The sequence below is a fragment of the Benincasa hispida genome, chromosome 8 (genome assembly GCF_009727055.1).
Source record: "Benincasa hispida cultivar B227 chromosome 8, ASM972705v1, whole genome shotgun sequence".
Lineage (NCBI taxonomy): Eukaryota > Viridiplantae > Streptophyta > Magnoliopsida > Cucurbitales > Cucurbitaceae > Benincasa > Benincasa hispida.
The window spans coordinates 13438477-13460609 of record NC_052356.1 but is presented as its reverse complement, the minus strand read 5'-3'; the positions used below and the strand labels follow the sequence as shown (position 1 = coordinate 13460609).

General features: G+C 31.6%; 1 protein-coding gene across 1 annotated transcript; it reads right to left on the bottom strand.

Annotated features, from left to right (window-relative positions):
- On the bottom strand, positions 1 to 6845 carry LOC120083680 (protein NRT1/ PTR FAMILY 2.7-like). The gene is made up of 4 exons (XM_039039519.1): positions 6746 to 6845; positions 6188 to 6405; positions 4750 to 5315; positions 1 to 909 (listed from the first exon to the last, which is right to left on the bottom strand). The coding sequence occupies exons 1-4, from the start codon at positions 6828 to 6830 to the stop codon at positions 69 to 71; spliced, it is 1710 nt and encodes a 569-aa protein (XP_038895447.1). The 5' UTR covers positions 6831 to 6845; the 3' UTR covers positions 1 to 68.
- Between the last annotated feature and the right edge of the window lie 15288 nt (positions 6846 to 22133).

The following is a 22133-nucleotide window of genomic DNA, read 5'->3' as shown; positions in this document are numbered from 1 at the left end:
AGGTAATCTACTAGTTTCTTACAAACTTGAACTTTGATCTCCTTTTTTTTCGGCACTAACATGAGCTCTCAACCTTGGGTTATAGAATTATCTTTCACATCATTTTCAACATTTTGATACTTGTAGCACCTAGCACACACTAAATAGTACCCAAAATTAATCACTCCAATCACGGATACCATCCAATAAACATTATCAAGTCTGCCTTGATTGATATCATCTGGCAACCATTTTGTAATCCTATGAAGGAGATCGATCAAACCCGTGCTAAGATAATACGCAACGGCAATCACGAGTGAGATCATCGCTGTTGCAGTGCTGCGCAATGACGTGGGAAATTCTTGATAGTACAATCCAACTTGTCCAGGGAAATGAAAAGCTTCTCCAATGCCAACCAAAACTAGCTGTGGAAAAAGCCACAAGGCTGATATTGGCAATACTGCCACAACTTGGCCTTGAAGGTGGTGAGCATGGGCAATCTTGAGCCTCTTTGATTCTACTAATGCTGACACTACCATAGAAAGAAAATTGAGGACATGGCCAAGACCGACTCGTTCGAGAGGTCGTGGCATTCGTCCGATCATCTTCTGCCAGATCGGGTAGACGAACCGATCGATTAAGGTTAGTGAGATGGTGGTGGAGATGAAGATGATGACAGAGAAAGACCCTGCGGGGATTTTAAAGTTCGGGCCGAGGTGACGGTCCATGGTTAGGGCTTGGAGGATGGTTAAGCTTCCTTGGATTGCAATGGGAACTGAGAGGAAAATGCTGGTTGACCAAAGAGGGAAGATTTTAAGTAAAGTTTTGAAGTCTTCTACTTCTTGTACTTTACAAAGCCTCCAAGGTTTTGCTATGGTTCCATCCAAATGGACATCTCCTTGTGTTATTAGAGCCGCACGATTCAAACACCTTCAAGAAAGATCATAGTGTGTGAGAAAGCTTTTAGTTAGTGAAAAATCGTAGCATAATATATGGTGTAAAGTTTGATTTATTATTATTATTCTTTTAAACTAAGCTATGCTTGAATTGGTTGGTAAATAAGAGGCATTTATTATTTTACTTAAAGTTTTAAGCTTGAACCTCACATCCAATAATATTGTTACACTAAAAAAAAACTTAAAACCATACTAATTCTTCAATTTGAGCATTCTATCATTATACAATATATTTAATTACAAACTGTGGTTTTCAAACTTTTTAAGGTAGTATCTATATTTTAATCTTTATACTTCAAAATATTATAATTTTCTAACCAAAGATAGAAGTTGTAGTTATTTAATTCTTAGTATCTAGAAAGTTTTAAATAAGTTTTTCAAACTTTTATTTGCATGATGAATTTGACTTCACACAAATTCATCCATTTAGCTCTTGATCATTGATAGAGTTACAGTTAATTTATTAAAATAAAATTAAAAATTCAAGAATTTATTAATTTTTTTTAGATAATAATTTTTTTTAAAAAAATAAAGAGGCTAAGATAAAGTAATACTAAAAGTTTAGAGGTTAATAATAATTTTTTAAAATTTATATATATAAAAGATTGAATAGAAACAACTTTGAAAGGTCAACCACCAACAAACTTATAATTTAACTTATTTATACTAAAGGTTAATTAAATTATAAAATTAGTACCTCAGCTTTATGTGTATATTAAATCTATTTTTGGTGTGAATTAGAAAGTGTTTTTTTTTAATTGCCCAAATGGTTTGATAATTATAATTAATTCCGTAAAAGGTGTTTGATAAATTATTATAAAGCTAGAGGTTTGACTACATATTGTATAAGATAAATGTTATTTTAAAAGTGTTGAAGATTCTACTATCGAAAAGATGTTCAACGACTTCACACTCTTTATAATATATATATGTTACTTTTTCACGGGTTAGTGATTTTATATATGAGTTATCTTCTCACATTTTTTTAGATTTAAATATTTTAATAAGATAGTTTTATATTAGTAGTCGAGTGCAAATTAATATAAAAAAAAGATACGTTGGTAATTTAAGTCATAATTTTGACAATAATTGAAAAGAAAAAGAAAGATAACATATGCATTATTAAATTTATAATAAAGAAAAAATTGTTCATCATTTTGAAGTTAAATTTAGTCTCTATTATTGTTGCAATCGTGTTAAGAAGCTTCCCTATAATTAAATATTATGTTTTTTTTGCCGTCTCTTTTTGTATCAGTGAAACTAAATTTTGATGGAGAGATTTTGATTTTAAAATTTGGTGAGATTTTTTGAAATTTATAAAACTCATTTTATTTAAATATTTTTGATAAAAAAAATAAATAAAATATACTTGAAAAACCATTTGAATGGTTATCAAACACTCCAATTTTTTTCTGACTTATTTTTTAAATTAAACAGTTCAAAATACATTTCAAACACACTCGTAACTGATACAAACTTTTGAAAATTTTAGTGTTATTTTTGAATTGAGGTACTAACGGTTTCGATCCATATACTAACAATAATAATATTTTTAAATTTCTTTTCAAAGTTTAAGGGGATTGGGGAAACTTTGAAAATTCAAGTGTATTTTTTAAATAAAGTATTAACCATTTTTATCAAAAGTGTTTAAATTTAAATGGATTTTTTTAAAAATACTTTTTTCTCAAGTTAATTTAAACGGACCTTTCATCTAAGAGTATTTTTAATTTTTCTTTTAGTTTAAAAGTATATTATTGAAATGTTTGAAAATTCGTATTATTAAAACAAAATATAAAGTTTAAATAATCTATAGAGCCAATCAATCATATGACTTGTGATGTAATAAGGTTTAGACTATGATATTATCACTTTTTATAGTGTGGTGGGGACTCACAACTCTATTTTATTTTTCATATCTTTTTTTATGCAACAAATTCAATTATTGATCAATTGGCGTTTCGATTAAGCTGACTCCAAATAAAAAAAAATAGTTTTCTTTTTCTTTCTTCGATTTTTTTTTTCCTAATAAGACAGTTTTAATTAATTTTGGTTCTGTTCTAATTTGATAAGAAATTTTATTGACTTCTCCAACTTTTGTAGATGACCCATATTATTTTATAGAACAAAAGATTTTCCATCATGAAAATGGAATCAAAATATCAATAAAGTTGGACAAAAATCTTTATGGACACCTTCGAATTGATTCAAATGTTTGATTAAAAATTTATTGGCTTCGAATTAATATTCTAATTATATTTATTGGCTTCGAATTAATATTCTAATTATGTGGCTATGAAATATTTTAGTTTAGATTGATTGAAATTGGTTATAATTTTTTTTATTATTATTATTAAGATTAGATGGAAAAGAATCAAATATTATCCATATACTTAATTTAGTGAGTTAACTAACTCCAATAAAATTTATATTCAATTATTTTGTTTTTAGTTTTTAATTTTTTAAAATTAAACATATTTTCTCTCTATTTTTTAAGTATGATTTATGTATTTCTTAACTAAAAGAATTGAGTTCAAAACAAAGACTATTAATTGTCTTTTAGTTTTCAAAATTTAACTTGATTTTAAAAATACTAAATGTTAGCGAACAAAAGTTAAAAATCAATTGAATGGAAATAAAGTTTATAGGCTTAATTTTCAAAAATTAAATAGTTACTCGAGTAAGTAATTATAAATTTAATGTTTCTTTGAAGCCTTGTATAGTATGTATTAATGATTAAGCTTTTGGGGCACTTTCCATATGATTGATTTGGGCTTATTTATAACTTGATTTTTGAATGTTTTGTTGATTAAAATTATATGGTTTATTAATTAATTTGTTGGTAATTTTCTTATTTATTGGTGAAGACATGTTTTTTTCACTTAAAGTTTAGAATTCAATATTTAATATTCTAAAGTGAATATAATCAGAAGTAATTTAATAATGGAATGGAAATTTGTGGATTAAAAATTAAATTAGTTGAAACTAACAATACATCTTCACCTTATAAATCATTATTAAAATAAATTAGAGTAGTCAACATGTTTGTATAATATTTCATATAATTGTTATTCGCTAACTAGCTTAGATTATTAACCATAATCATAACGATCCAAAACTCAACCTACATATCTTTATTAATATATACATGTGTTTATTATAATGTATAGTTATTATTTATTGTTTTTTCTTTCTCTACGTTATAGAAATACTCTTACACTTTACCCTTTATTCTAAAATATTCATGAACTTTCTAAAACTTTAATAATACCTTCAAATAAAAAAAAAAATTAAAAACACATTCGTTATACCATTAATTCGAGATGGAAACCCATAACACATCGTTTCAAAAACACTTATGAATTTTAAAAGTTTTTTTTAACACCCTTAATTTTTTAAAAAAATTAAAGGCTCATATCATGATAGTACATATAGACAGAAGCTATAAGTACATCAATTCAAAAATATCCTTAAATTGTCAAAAATTGCATCAATATCCTTAATCTTGAGGAAAAAAAAAAACTTAAAAATTGTGCACGTATATGAATGTAAACCATTTATCTACATTTCATGTCACCTCCTCTCTTCGATTTCTTCTCTCGTCTAATTCAATTATAACAAAACTAATATTTAAGATGCTATTGAAACATTCGATAGTTTAGAGATATTTTTGAAAAAAAAAATAAAAAGTTGAGAGATATTTTCAATAATGTAGTTTTTTCTTTTTTTAAAAAAAAACTATTTCTTTTTAGGTAAGGCAGGCAAAGAAATCAAATAAAAGAAAAGTAGAAAGGTATGATTGAAGCATGGGACTTACCTAAAACTCTCAGTCAACTCTCCATCCACAACTAGCTTCCCCAGATGATGGTCCTCACCATAATAGTAACAACCATCATCATTCCCTGCCGTGGACGGCACCCGAGCCAGCCTTTTCCGAGCCGTAGCAACAAGAACTCGAGTGAGTGCAGTGAAGGGGCTTCCTCTCGGCTTATCAAGACGATAGAAGCGATTTCCGAGGAAGAAAATAGCTAGGGCAATGACATTGGCGGCGAGGCCGATGCCAAAGCCCCAACCCCAGCTAACATTGTCTTGAATATAGACAATGGCCGTGGAACTGGCAAGAAATCCAGCATACAGAGTCACAAAAAACCAATTAAAGAAAATGTTTTGATCTTTAATTGTATCATATTGATTTGCTCCAAAAGTTGCTGCAGTGAAACGAGAGCCTCCAGATCCAAGACATGCTAGGACAATGCTTGAGTATAAAATTGTGTATTGGAGTTTTGAAGGGGATGAAGAACATGTGATTGAGCCATTATGATCACATGGTGGTTGTGGCCTTAGAGAATGGATTGTTGCTGTTAGTGTAAGCGAAATCATGCCCTACGAAATGAATCATATCCATTATTATTATTAACTATTAAAAAATAAGTGATGGAAATGAATCAAGGGAATTGGTGTAGGGAAAAAAGGAAGGACGAAGCAAGAAAAGAAGGACAAAAGGATATTTGTGTAAAAAATAAAAAATAAAAAATTGAGATCCGACCTTTGAGGATTTATATTGAGAATCTCATGTTGAAAAAAATAGAGGGACTGGTTTTAATATTGAATCGTATGGTTATCTAATGAATAATTGTTTGATGAGTTGTACCCATCCACATGCACCCTTTGGATGGTTTGCATAAAGATGGGATTAGTTCAATATGTACTCAAGTATTTTTTTGTAATTAAAATTAATTTGAAATTAATATTGATTATTCTAGATTATATCTTGTACATTCATTGGTATAAAATTGTCAGCCATTACTGTATTATTTCGACACTTTGAATATAATAATTATTTTAGACGAATGGTTTCTACCAAGATTATTAGTATTACAAAAATGAGTATAGTTTAACTGATATAGTTTTTGTATTCATGTTTGAAGTCTAAAGTTTGATTCTCCCATCTCATATATTATAAAAGAACATGAGTATTATTATTATTGTTGTTGATGTTATTATTGTCGTTGAAACGAACAAGAGTATTTAAAATATATTATTTTGGTCAACAAAAGGAGAATATTAAATACAATTGATTGATGAGTTATCGTAAAGAAATGGTAAGAAAGACAATTTTAATTAAGTTTTAAAAACTAATAATTATCAAGCCCAAAAATGAAAAAAAAAAAACCAAAAAAGTGTAAAGAAATAATGAAATATTTGGCATGAAATTTAGAGTAGAAATGAAAGAAAAGTTGTAGAGAGAACATTACCAGAAGAGAAATGAAAGAGGAAATGGCAATGACAGAGAAAGATCCAAAGAAAGAGTCAGCAAGAACAGCTCCAAGAACAGGAAAAACACAAAGACAGCCACTAACAACGTTGAAAATCAAAGTAGCATCAATACTATCGATGTTGTATTCATTAATCAAATATACTATCAAATTTGCTAGCCATCCTCCAGTGGCCAATGTCATGCAAGCAAAAGAACCTGTTTAATCAATTCATTCATAAATGTTAGTAACCGACAAATAATTACGAAGATAGAAAGAAAAACATAAACGGTTAATAATCAACACATAGATTTATCTAGTTTAGTAATAGTATGTTAGTTACATCTATGGAATAGAGAGAGAACGGTTTTATTAAAGAGAATTATTCAAAATATAAAATAACGACGCTTTTAAAATTAGAAAGTTTATATAGCAAGACTCCTGCACTTGGTCGTTTGAAGCAGCATATCATAGATTCAAGATATTTCAACGATAAAAAAACAAAACAAGTTATAACTAACTGGAAAATAGAAGAGAAGTTAAGAACATAGAGATGACCTATGATGAAGGGGAAGGTGATCCAACCACCATGTTTCTGGGAAGTTTGAGCTTCTTCTTCTCTGTTTTCTCCTCTCATGTTCATGAGTTTAGAAAGAAAGTTTCGGGAAGTCAACTAATAAGTTTGGAACCCAATCTCACAAACTTATATTAATTTTCTAGGGTCTAGTGTGTGTATTTGCCTTTTCAATTTTGTCATGGTTATATTCTTCTAAAAATAACAACTCTTTTAATTAATATAAATATTAGAGGATAATTTATTTTCAGTCATATCATTCATTCAAATTCAAAAGTGGTGTATAGTTTGAAAGCTTATAGTATGGACAAAATTGAAACACACATATATTAAAAAAATTGAGTTAGATATTTTTGTTTATGCTAGCAGATTATCATTTTGACCTAGTTTGGTAACTATTTCATTCTTTATTTTTGTTTTAAAAAATTAAGCATATGGGAACTTCTTTCACCTCCAAATTTCTTTATCTCTTATCTATTTTTCTCCAATGGTTCAAAAAATTAAGTTAAATTTTGAGAACTAAAAAAAGTGGTTTTCAAAAAGTGGCTTTTGTTTTTGGAATGTGGTTAAGAATTCAATCATTGTACTTAATAAACACAAATCATTGTAAGAAATATGTATAAAATAAGCTTAAAATGAAATGGTTACCAAACAGGGTCTTAAGTTTTTTAAAATTAAGTCTACAAATTCCTCTATTACCTCTAAACTTGTTATTTTGTTGTATACTTTTTACTCATATTTTCAAAAACCAAGTCAAATTTTGAAAACTAAAAAAAAAAAAAAAGGCCCCGTTTGGTAACCATTTTGTCTTTTGTTTTTGTTTTTGAAAATTAAGTCTTTATCATTCATATTTCTTACAATGATTTGCGTATTTCTAAATCTTTGAATTCTTCGTCAAATTCTAAAAGATAAAAACAACTAATTTGAAGTTACTTTTTTTAGTTCCTAAAATTTGGTTTGATTTTCTAAACCATTAATAAAAATTATGTAATAGAAAGAACTGAAGACAAAAGAAGTAGAAGGTAATTGATCGTTGTCGTCTTCTTTCTGTTTTGTTTATTGTAACCACCAGAGCTTCTTCCGTTGATAATGAGAGCCTATATATAAGAAAAATAATGAGTGAGCAACGTATAGAGAGAGCGAGACATTCATTTTGTAAAGAAGATTAAAGAAGAAGTAATAAAAGAGACCCTCCCTATTTGCATAGTGGACGTAGACCTTTGGCTGAACCACTTAAATATTTGTGTTCTTTCTTTCTCTATGATCATCTAGCTTTTTCTAAAGTATCGTATACACGATCGTTTAGTTCCTCTTGTATCGTTTACATGATCGTCGAGCTCCACTTTGCATCATTTATACGATCATCTAGTTCCTCAGCTATCGTCTATACGATCGTTTAGCTCCACACAACTATCGTCTGCACGATCGCTTAGTGCTTCTTAGTATCATCTACATAATTGAACTATCATTTAGTTCCTTAGAGCTTTGTCTACACGATTGAGCCCACATACAGGTAAACGATTGAAGAGTTTTGAAGCTTAAGGGATACAGTCTTCCCTAAGTTTTGAAGTGAAGTTGACCGTTTGTGCTGAGTAGTTTAGGCTTGCAAATAAGAGAATTATAGTTATCTAGGGTCACAAGTGGTATCAGAAATCAGAGAACAACTCAAGACAGATCCAAGATTTGAATTCTTGCATACAAAGATTCAGACAAGTCAATCTTGAAGTTCAAGAATGGCTACAACCAGGTATGAAATCGAGAATTTTGATAGAAAGACAAACTTTGAATTATGGAAAGCTAAGATGAAGGCAGTATTGGGTCAGCAGAAGGTACTTTTTGCTATCACAGACCCAACAAAATACACTGGAACACTCACAGATGCAGAAAAAGAGAAAATAGAGGTAAATGCCTATGGAACTATGGTTTTGAATATTACAGATAGTGTTTTACGGTAGATAGTTGACCAGCCAACTATTTATGATCTCTGAAACAAAGTAAACGAGATTTATCTCAACAAAGATTTGCCTAATAATGCTTTCATGGGGGAAAGATTTTTCATATATAAGATGGATGCTGCAAAATCCCTCATTGATAATTTGAACAAATTCAAGAGACTTTCATCAGAGTTCAGATCAATAGGAAACAACATTGGGGAAGAAAATAAGGCCTTTATCCTACTAAACTCCCTGCCAAACTTGTTTAATATTGTTAAAATAGCAATGAAGTATGGTAGAGAAAGAATCACTATAGAAGCAATTATTTTACCAATCAGAGTCGGAGAACTAGAATTATAGATGAGCAAGAAATATCAGCAAGGAGGAGAAGGTTTGTTTTCAAAAGGGAAAATAAAGAACAATGGGAAGGACAAGTAGAATGGGGTGACAAGTCTAAAATCAAGTGTCATTTTTGCCACCAAACATGGACACATGAAGAAAGACTGTTATGCCTTGAAAAGAAAGTTGAACCAACAGAACAAAGGAGGAAAACAGACAGAGGAAGCTGTGGGGGGAAATTCCCTTGTGTATTCAAATTCCTTGGCAGCAACTGAAGAGTATGGTGAGCAGAATTCTATGGAGACTCAAGATTGGGTGATAGATTCTGGTTGTTCAGTCCATATGACACTATCTAAAGGTTGATTTGTACCTACAAGAAGTGGGATGGAGGGCTGATCTACATGAGAAATAATAATATCTGCAGGGCAGTTGGTATTGGGTCTGTTTCCAAGGGCTGATCTACATGGGAAATAATAATACCTGCAGGACAGTTGGCATTAGATCTATTCCTACATTCAAGAGAAATCTCCTATCATTGGGGATGTTTGACTCTATTGGTTGTGAATATATAGACTTGCAATAGATGCTAACTCACCATTCTTTGACGATCTATCCTCTAATGAATAGTGCTCGCGAACAACGATGCAAGCAAGGATAACACATACAATTTTTCTGTAAGTCACGAATTTTATAAAATTTTCAATAAAAAAATTATGATTAATAGACTTCGTTTATTCATCATCATTGTTTTTATTGAAAATTGTGATTATCTGTGGCAATTTTGTTACAATAATTTTTCATATTATTTTAGTACAATGGCTTGCATTTTTAAAATATTCCTAAAAATTAATAACACAAACAAAAACCAATAAGTGAAAATAGTGGGTTTGTAAGCCTAATTTTTAAAAATATTCAAAAAAAAAAAAAAAAATTAGTTATCAAACAAAGTCTGTTTTTTTTTTTCCAAATTATGACTTGGATTTTAAAAATATCAATAGGAAAAAGTAGGAAAAAAAAAAAAGAAAAACTCATGGGTAAAAGTATTATTTATTAATTTCATTTTCCAAAACAAAAAACAAAAAATCAAACCGTTATCAGACCATAGAAAGTATACCTAAACTTTGTACTCTATTTTTAAAATACCCTTGAACTTTGCACATTAATTGAAAAACCCCATAATCCTCTATTTTCCTCTCTTTGTCTTCCTCTCTCCCTCCCTCTAATATTAATGACAAGTATTTTAACATATTTAAAGTGTAAAATATTTAGAAAAATTATTTTAAATAACAAAATGGCTAAAAATACTCACAACTAATAGCAAAATATCACAGTTGTGATAGACCGCGATAGACTAATACAGATAGTAGTTTATCACTATCTATTGTAGTCTATCACACATAAAATGTGATATTTTGATATTATTTGTAAATATTTTTATTTATTTTTCTATATTTAAAAACAGTCCAAATATTTATTTATTAATTTTGTTTATAATTTTCTTGTTCAAAATTATCCATTCGACATGAAGTTATTTTATGGATGTTTCCCATTGACATTTCCATAAATCTGAGTCTTTCTTATTTTCTTCGACATCAATATTATTAACATTGATGTTCACTAACGCACTTCAAAATTCTAGGAAATCTTGCAAAGCATAACTAGATTTTGGTAAGAACCCTTTTTACCAAAAAAATCATTAAATTAAAAAAAGAAAATTTCCAAAATTTAAAGAAACAATATTTTATTTAACTTGGGAGAATAAACTAAAATTCTAAATTTTTAAATTAGAATATTTAAACAACTAAGTCCGATTGATTTAAAATTAACAAACTAATGTAGATTTAAAGACATAATTTATTCTAAAATTAGCCTAATTTTATCATTTGGTCACTACATATGATAATAAATAATACAATTCATTTAACATTCATTGGAATATTAAATCACTCAAAATGTAAAAAGACCTATGAAGCACAGATACTTCATGTGAGACAAATAATCCGTATCAGACACGTATCGGATACCGATACTTCCAGATACTTTCTAGATAACTGACACGCAATTTGACGTATCTATTTCTATGCATACTTTTTTTAAAGAAAAAAGACAAGCAACTCATCTGATCTTTCCCAATCTAAAACTAAGCAGCCTATTTAAAAATCTCACTACTCGAGTCCAAAACTAAAAGAAAATAAATAAATAAAAGACCAAACCTTAGAGTCATCTAATCTTCATATTCACATTTGAGTCCCCACAAAATCCACCAAAATATTAATCATTTGGATATCTTCAACAATTCAATGAAGAAGTTCTTTGTTTATCTTCATACTTCTCCTTCTAATCTTCTTCTTCTTCTTTGTAATATGAGTCATTTTTCTATTGTATTTTATTAACTATTGTACTTCAATATTTTAGATGTTACTTTTTTTATATTGTATTTTAATGTTTGTATTTTATTGTGCTATTGTTATTAATTTGTATGTTAAATTTATCTATATCCTAGATTTTTTTTAAGAAAAAAAAAATGTATCTTCAATGTATCAGTATGCTCGTTTTTTAGAAATATATATTAAAAAAAATAAAAAAATGACGTATCCTTAGACGTATCCATATCTTAATTTTTTTAAAAATTGACGAATCATCATATCTGATCGTATTCGTATTGTGTAACCATATCTGTGTTTCATAGAGAAAGACTAACTAATATAATGGTCCCTGTTGTAATTTTTTATTTGTAAAAAAATAATTTATAATTTCATATGATAATAAACATAAAAAAAACTTAACTTAGATTTTGTTAGGTTTTCTTTGCGAAAAAGAAATGTTAGGTTTTGAAATCATAGATAAACAAACCTTCCAACAGTATGATACTGATATTCAATTTAAGTACAAAATTTATTAAAAAAAGTTTAGCAATAAAGTATTAAATTAATCAAAGATGAAAATATCTATCGACATGTCGATAAATTCATAAATTGAAGGGTTCAATATTGATATTAAATATCCATAGATATCTCCAACATCTTTTATTAATGCACGTAAAACAGTAAAAGAAAAAAAGTGTTATCTATTTAGTCCAATATGAATATGAATACCAATAACAATAACAATATACATAACATAGTTTGAGAGTGAAAACAACTTAATTATTAATCTAAATAAAATTTACAAAATTTAGGATTTACAAAAATATCCGCCGATATCGATATTTTATCGATATATCCGTTGATATATCTATAAAATTAAAATGTTGATATCGATATCGCAAAAATATTTTAATCCTTAAAATTAATATAAGCTATATATAAAGAAAAGATATGTAATGGAGTTGAATTTTGAAAAATGGGTTGAATATAATACTGCCTACAATATCATAACAATCCGAATGACAAGTATCCACGCTATATAAGAAGAAGTAGGAAGAGTAAAATATAGAGATTGGTAACCCAATTTGATGCAGAATCATTTACTCTAGGGGCAGTATTGAGCTCGATGGAAAGAAACATCACTAATAAAAGAATAAAGTAATTATAATGTAATACTTATCTATTAGACTTCCTCTATATAATGACTCACATAAAGTTAATGACTGCTCAGTTTCACAAGATCTCGCTATATTTGAGATTCACTTAAACCAACTTATTTAGGTTTCTTAAGCATGCGCTCCCCCCATCTCCACAATGTAGCTTCTCTCAAATAAATATGAGAGAGTAATAAAACTTAGGATCCTGCGAGTACGAAACCTTTTAGCCTTAGTCAATATGGCCATGAGTAAAAGACCTCAACATCAAGGCTAACACAATAACTCTAAGAGCACATTAGATGAAAACTTTTACAACCCTCTTTCATGCAATGAAGCAATGATAAACAAAAACCCAACAATCAATATATATGGCGTAACTTTGAAAATAGTCTCTGAACGAAAATAATCCTTTGCAAAACACACAAGGAAAACGAAGCTGCAAATCCACAATAAATAAGAAAATATTTCCCGAAAGATTCTGCACTTCAAAGGATAAATTGTTTGATAAGATGTAAAACATTTTGCATGTAAGAAATCAGCCACCATTTTGCTATTACAAGTTTAAATTAGAAAAAATGTTTTCCCTGAACAATCTTTTACCTTAAACCTCATAGGTTGGTGTGTAATTAATTTTCTTTGATATATATATATATGAAACAGGAACAGATGGAACAGAAACAAAGTAGGGAGAAGCATAAAGTAGAGAGAAAATATTTTTTGTTTTTTTTATGTGTATTTATATCATTTAAGGGTTTTAATCACCACTATTTATATACTTTACAAGATATGAAAAAGATAATGACAAAGATTATAGGAGAAGTTAAATAGTAGGGGTATTTTATCTTTTTAAAGATCTATTCAAATTGTTATTACCGAAAATCGCATCAACGTTGAATTTGTATTTTTGGAGGATAGTAGTCCAATATTTTGTAAAATGAACAAAATTAAACAATGGTATGGTGTTGAGCCAAATCCATTTCGACACTCAAGTTAGAATCAGGTTTGAAAATCGCTCAATTGGTAGAAAGTAAGTCCAAGTTTTTAACATACCTTACTTCGACCACAGTTTGAATATTATATGGGTCAATCCAATGGTAACGGATTTCCCTATAGTTGTTACCATCCAAGCCATTATCGCTAAAGTCGTTACATATCTCGATTATCAATGTGCTCAACTTTTAGACAAACTTTTAACGTTGGATTAATGAGCCACTATGCTTATTATTTAATTGTGATCCTTTTAATATAATAATTATTTAATTAATAATGTGGGTATGCAAAACGACAATTGAAAGCCCATTATTCTTAAAATTAATTGGCTCCATAGCACAAATGTGTGGCTTTTGCATGGTTGAGCTATGCAAAAATTCTATCATAAAATATATATAAATCATCATCATCTCAATAAATGATATGTAAATTTCGCATAATTCATATGCATGGCTAGGCCATGCAATAGCATGGATTCAGATGGGCTAAGCCCATTTTGAATTTGTTTACATGGGCCAGCCTTTGTGCTGACCCCATATGAGGTCAGCCTTGTTTCACATTTGCCAACCCCTTCAGCTAGACTTTCTTGCCAACCCTCACGAGTTGGCTCTTCAATTTGGGGGTCGTTAAATCGGCGACCCCTCTTCTTCTTATTATTTTTATTTAATTTATTTTCTCTTTTATATATATAAATTTAATTCATTTGCATAACTAAATGAGGTTCAAAATAACGATTTGGTTCCCCACGATCCTTCCTCGGGTCCCTTAAGCATAGATATCTTAAATTCTTTTAGAAATAAATTTAGGATTCCCGATTCAGTGCATGTGATGATAATCCACCGTTAGGTGAAGTAGCTTTTTATCCTACAATGTTTACCTACAAAGTTTGGCTTTCACTCCATCTCTTTATATGTAAACGTGATGCATTTTCAACTATTTCCTAACCCTTACTGTATGTTTTTAGGTTGTTACATTATTTGGCTTCAGTTAGGGAATCCAAATCCCAGTTCCATGGAGGAATTTACGTCTCTTCATACTCTAAAAAAATCTTCATCTGATTCTTATGAAGAAGTTATGACTTAAATACCTCAGCTTATTATTTGTTTATAACTAACTTTGTGATGTAACGGGCAGTTGGTATGCATTATAAATACCTCTGATCAGTAAAACAAAAACAGAGTGTGATCATCATTTCTAGTTTTTTGTAAACAACAAAAAGCTGTACACAATCTTCCATAGTAAAAGAACTTAAATCTTCCCGTGGACGTAGGAAATCTTGTCAAACCACGTAAACTTCTGTGTTTCTTCTTCTTGTCTTTATCTTTCTTGTTCATTCGACTGCTATCTTTCTGAAAATCATGCACCATACAATCTCGTTTCAAATCGTATCTGATATAGAGTATCAAGTTCAATCGTGCATTAATCTTCGCTATCAAGTAGCTTCGAGTTGTTCGTTTTCACCTTCGAGTCGCATCGAGTATTGATCAAGGCTCATCGGGTAAGATCAAGTATCATTCAGCTCTCATCGAGTTCCATCGAGGATTGAACAGAGACTCATCAGACAAAGAAGGAAATTCGTATCGAGCATTGAGTAGGAAGACATCGGGCGTTGAGTATCCAACATTGAGGATTTGGCCAAATATTTCTTAGCCTTTTCTTCATCATTCCTGTGTTGATCTTGAGTATTTGGGCCTAGTGAAGATTGCATAACCCAAAAATTTGTGGTATCAGAGCGTTTGAAGATCATCAAGGTCAGCATTCTTGGAGCATCAAGATACTCAAGAAATCCATACTCGATACTCGATCAGATCAGGGATGGCTGCAAGGTATGAAATTGAGAAGTTCAATGGGAAGGGTGAAATCAAAGCTATTCTTGAACAACAGAGAGCTCACAAGGTCCTTTTGGATCCATTAACTTTGCCACATACATTAACAGCTCAAGAAAGGGAAGACATGGAGCTTACAGCCTATGAGACCCTGGTTCTTAATCTCAGTGACAGCATCTTGAGACAAGTGATTGATCAAGACACAACCTACAAGATGTGGGTCAAGTTGGAAGGTCTTTTTGCAACCAAGGATCTCTCTAACAAAATGAATCTAAGGAAGAAGTTCTTCACTTTCAAGATGGATTCTATCAAGCCACTATCAAATAATTTAGATGACTTCAAGAGGATAGTTTCTGAGTTCAAGAGCCTTAGCAAGAAGATTAGTGATGATAATGAAGTCTTTGTGTTGTTAAACTCTCTACCCGATGCCTATAAGAAGGTGAAGAATGCCTTGAAATATGGCAAAGAGTCAGTTACCACTGATGCCATCATTTCAACATTGAGAACTAGAGAGTTAGAGCTTCAATCAGTCAAAAAGGAACAGCCTAGTGTAGAGGAGTTGTTTGACAAGGGGGAGAACAAACAGAATCAATCTAAAGGGAATAAAAGTCAGTTGGTGAAGAGCATAAACCTAAGACCAAGCTGAGATGTAACTGAAGGGAAACTCAACATGAGGAGTTCCTTGAGCAGAAGCGGATCGTCCAAATTCCATTGTGATTGAACGTATACATTTACAGTCATACAAGAAGATTATGCAATCAAAGTAAATTACAACATGCTATACAAATAAAATATAAAGGTTGAGAGATTATACCTTTGAAGAACCATTCTTTAAGTAATTCCTCAATCCAACTTGTTCACGAACACTTCGAAAAAGTCACGAACACTCCTCTCGAACAATCAGCAAACAACAACTCGATTCTCGAACCAATAGGGACACTACCACTCGGATTCCTCAGTATGCTCGGGGTGAGAACCCAGAAGTGGTGGGCTTTGACTATTTTGGTTAAGAGGATATTTGTGAGTTTGGAGGAGGAAGACAATTGAAGAAGAAGCACTATCGTATAGCAAACTTCTCGATCGTTTAGGCTATCGCATAGCAAAACTTCCTATTGCATAGGCTATCGCATAGACAAAGAGAGACTATCATATATGCTTTATGTTTGTCGTGTAGACTATCGTATAGTCTCTATTTGCGTTCTCTTTTTAATTTTTGATTTCTTGGAAATCTTTGAAGAAAAGAAAAAATAATTTTTCCTTTTATTCCAATTTCCATAAAATTTCCATAACCACCGACTAAGGTAGTTTTTGAGAAAAAAGATTATTATTAAAAATAATATAAACAAATATGATAACCAACTTATCATATTATATTTATAACCTATAGTTTTATTATTACATCACATACAATATAAACTATATTCTTTTTCTCTATTTTATGGCATTTAATGTAAATCATATTTATATTAACTTAACAACTATTTGAATTTCATTCAAATATTTATTCCTCTAATTAATATATCAAATACATTATATCAATTATATCATATATAATTAAATTCTCTTTTATTAATTTGAACAATTCAAATTAACCCAAAAATTGATTTTCAACATAATTCTTTTGAGCTACCAAGGGGACCTTATGAACCTGTAGCTTAAAGCTCCAATGGTACATGGATAATTAATTAAACTCTTTAATTACATTATTCACCATCCGTTAACTGTCGGGCACTCCACTAAAGATCGACAGTTGCACTCTTCGCACTACAGATATATTTATGTGTCCATTGGATATAATCAATCAACAGTGCGATGACCCTTCATAAATTGCTCGTAAGTATAGCTGGGCCAAATTACCGGTTTGCCCCTATAGTTACATCTAACTCCTCAAGTACCACTGATTCCTCTAATGAACAATAAGTCATAGTTCCAATATGACCAAGTCCTCTCTGCCCAAGAGAAGGTGTGGCCACTATGTTCAAGATCAAGAATCGGCCTTTAAGAGAACAATTTATCTATTTACCCCTACATCGGGAAAGGAGTAAATTCCATCTTATGTAGTTGAGTTTTCAACTCTCCAATCAGACGAATCCCTAAAATGGTAGGCTTGAATCAGCCCTTAAGGGAGCAATTTATCTATTTTTCCTTACATCGGGAAAGGAGTAAACTTCATCTTATGTAGTTGAGTTCCTAGCTCCTCAATTAGACGAATCCCTAAAATGGTAGGCTTGTTAAGTTGGCAATCTGGCCACTCTCACCCATACAAATCAAAGTACCACCTTTATGAGCAGGAGTTCACAACTCACTCAGGATTCAGGTCATGTCACCTATGGTCATCCTAGTGAAATATAAGTCTGTATTATCAACCGTGTTATATAAAGAGACTAATCATTTTGTGGTTCTGTCTTATACAAACTTTTTGTATAGGATACCCCCGCTTGCATATCTTCACATGAATGATCAGAATCAAATCATTTATAGCACTTTATAACATTTGTAACACCTACAAAGCGGGTCGTATTCGTAGTGTCACCAGGATAAGGTACCCAACCTTATTCATCTACTACAAACCATTTAGGTTATTATTTAAACAAGATCCATATGTATTTCTCGAAATACTTGTTTAGATTTACATAAAATAACCTTGGATCTTAGTTTACTGGATTGAGTATATGCTTATAAAATAACATTTATTTTATTAATAACAATATGTTTATATAGAGTTTACAAACTACGAGATTACAAGGAGATTTAGGACACCATGCCCAACAATCTCCCACTTGTCCTAAAGCCTAAAGAGACTAATGTATAATACAAAATAAAGTACAAGATACAATAAACTAGGGCATACACTATACCCCAGTAACATCTCCCACTTGCCCTAGACAATGTGCCACATATCCCGTAGACCCAAACTTTCTACATGACCCTCAAATGCTTTAGCTGTGAGAGCCTTTGTAAACGGATCAGCAACGTTGTGCTCCGACGCGATCTTCGTGACAATCACATCACCGCGATACACAATCTCCCAGATCAAATGATATTTCCGTTCTATGTGCTTGCCTCTTTGGTGATTCCTAGATTCCTTAGAATTTACCACAACACCCCTGTTATCATATTAAAGTGTAATGGGCAGAAACATATTTGGAACAACTTCCAAACCAGTAAGGAACTTCTTAAGTCCAATAGCCTCTTTAGCAGCTTCACAAGCGGCTACGTATTCGGCTTCCATAGTAGAGTCCGCGATGCATCCTTGCTTGATGCTTTGCCATACTATAGTTCCTTTATTCAGAGTGAACACTGACCCTGATGTGGATTTTCGAGAATCCCTATCAGTCTGAAAGTCAGAGTCTGTATATCCTGTAAGGATTAAATCTTTATCTCCATACACGAGCATATAGTCCCTCGTTCTCCAAAGATACTTGAGGATTATATCGTTTTGACTGCCGTCCAGTGATCTAATCCTGGATTGGACTGATATCGACTGACAAACCCTACTGCATAGCAAATGTCAGGTCTAGTACATAACATAGCATACATAAGGCTACCAATAGCCGATGCATAGGGAATCCATCTCATCTTCTCAACCTCTTGAGAAGTGTTAGGACACTGTTCCTTAGACAAAACAATTCCATGCCTGAAAGGTAACAAACCCTTCTTGGAATTGTGCATCGAATATCTGACAAGCATCTTTTCAATATATGATGCCTGAGACAAGATCAACCTTTTGTTCTTTCGTTCCCTTATGATCTGGATCCCTAGACCAAACTGTGCCTCTCTCAAATCTTTCATTTGGAATTAGGCGGCTAGCCATTTATAACGTCAGTCAGAAAACCTACATTATTCCCAATGAGTAGGATATCATCCACATACAGGACGAGGAAAGCTACTGAGCTGTTGATGATTTTCTTGTAACCAAAAGGCTCATCAACATTCTGATCAAAGCCATAAGATTTGATTGTAGTATCAAATCTTATATTCCAAGAAGGAAATGCTTGTTTTAGTCCATAAATGGATCGATTAAGCTTGTAAACCTTTTACTCTTGATCTTGTTCAATGAATCCTTCTGGTTGAACCTTTTACTCTTGGTCTCCTCAAGATTACCATTCAAAAAAAGCAGTCTTTACGTCCATTTTTCATATCTCATAGTCATAATATGTGGTTATGGATAGGAGAATCCTGATAGACTTTAACTTGACAACAGGTGAGAAAGTTTCTTCATAGTCCACTCCCTCAACCTGGGTATAACTCTTTGCCACAAGTCTAGCTTTAAAGATCTGTACCTTTCCATCTACACCTCTTTTCCTCTTGTCGACCTATAGGTTTTATCCCATCAAGTTGATCTACAAGCTCCCAGATAGAATTGAAGTATATAGACTCCATTTCTAGATTCATGGCTTTAATCCATTCATATTTGTCAACATCTTCCATTGCTTGCTTAAAAGAGAATGGATCCTCAACTTCATCATCAGATATGATATATTGGGCTTCTATTAAACCCATGTAGTGTACAGGTGGGTTCACAACCATCCCACTACGTCGATGCAATCTCAATTATTGAGATGGTTGACTAGACGAACTAACATCAACAACTCTTGTTGATATATCAGCCTATTCAACAACTCTTTTGAAGTCTCAACAGTCTCATTAGAAATCTCATTTAAAACAAGTTTAGTTCATGACTTATGATCCCTAATGTGGTCTTCTTTCAAGAAGGTAGCCTTTGTCGACACAAACACTTTATTCTCACTTGGATCATAGAAGTATCTACCTCTCGTTTCTTTGGGGTAATCTACAAATAGACATACTTTTGAACGAGGTTACAACTTTTTGGGGTTTGCCATAAGCACGTGGGCTGGACATCCCCAAATCCTGAAATAGTGTAAACTACCTTTACGACCTCTCTATAATTCAAAAGGTGTTTCGGAAACACTCTTTGAGGGAAAATTGTTTAAAATGGAATCTGCAGTCTCTACTGCATATCCCCAAAACGAGTCTGGAAGATGAGCATAACTCATCATAGACCGAACCATGTCCAACAGGATTCTATTTCTCCTTTCTGATACACCATTCTGCTGAGGTGTACCTGGAGCTGAGAGTTGGGACGTGATTCCATATTCTATCATATAGTTCTTGAATCCTAAGTCCATATACTCTCCACCACGATCAAATCGTAGTGTTTTTATCTTCTTACCTAACAAGTTTTCAACTTCAATCTTATACTCCTTGAACTTTTCAAGAGCTTCAGACTTATGTTGCATTAGGTATAGATACCAAAATATAGAATAATCATCTATGAAAGAGATGAAATATTCATACCCACCTCGTGCTTTTACATTCATCGAACCACAAAGGTCTGAATGTATAAGCTCCAAGGTTTCCTTGGCTCTATAACCTTTTCCAGTAAAAGGTCGTTTGGTCATTTTTCATTCAAGGCATGATTCACATACTAGTAAAAAGTTTTCTTCTAAACCATTTAGAAGTCCACTTTTCACCAACTTTTATCCTATTGAGATTGATGTGACCTAACCTTAGATGACCAAGATGGAAATTTTCTTTAGGAGAAAATCTTGGCCTTTTTACAGTTGTTGTTGTTTTGAACGTTTCAGTATTGAGCACGACTTTTATTACTAACAACCTTAGTACATACAAGTCATTTCCATTGAACCAAAACCTATCTCCATTCCATTCTTAAAAATAAACACTTTATTCTTAGATAAGGAAATAGAATAATTTTGTTCAATCAGACAAGAAACTGAAAGTAAGTTCCTCTTGATATGAGGAACTACATGAACGTTATCCAATAACAGATACCGTTTCTTGTCCAAAAATAACTAAGGATGCATACAACAATAGTTGAAACAGCCTCATCAGTATCGACACAAAGATTCAACTCTCTAGCTTCCAACTGTTTCCAAGAACTAAATCCTTGATGGGAAGAGCACATGTGGTTAGTAGCCTCAATTATCCAGGCAGAATCATCATTCTTTACTAAGCACGTCTCCAAGACAAATAAATCATATTTGTCGTCTTTGGAGTTCTTCCTTTTTTTGGAGAGTAGTGGGATCAGTATCAGAAACCATATTATAAACTCCAAGTTTCATCTCAGAGGATAATCCTCATTGATAAACTTCATCAAAGTTAGCAACAATTGTTTTCTCTGTTAGTCCCTTGACATTCAATATGAACTGGAGATTATCTTGGGAACTGACACTACTGGTTTCATTGTCATCAATCCCATTTTACTTAAAAAGTGAGAATTTATGTTCAAACAATTCTTGCAACGATTCCATGATCTCATGTGCAATGACCATGTTCTCAAACGTTTTGACCAATGCATCAGATATGCTTGCCAAAATGTGAAGTCGGGCCTTCGAATTAGCCTTCATCCACACCTTCTATGCATTACGAACATTTCTTGGTGCAGCAGGGGTTGGGACTTGAGGACAATCCTCAAACATTACAACTTCGAGGTCGTTTACCACGAAAAATGTTTTAATGGATTCTTTCCACGTCATGTAATTAAAACCGGTCAAAGTAGAAAAGACAACTAATGGAAAATCAATGCTTTACATTTTGTTTAAAAAAAAAACATATTGATCTACATTAGATTTTAGCATAACCCTTTTAAAACAAATCCAATCAAGTTTAGCAAAATCTAAATGAATCCCATTTAACATCTAGTTTTGCAATGAAGCTTCAGTGATTTAGGAGAAAAGCCACCGAAGGGTAGTTAATTTCTCCCAGATAGATTTGCTAC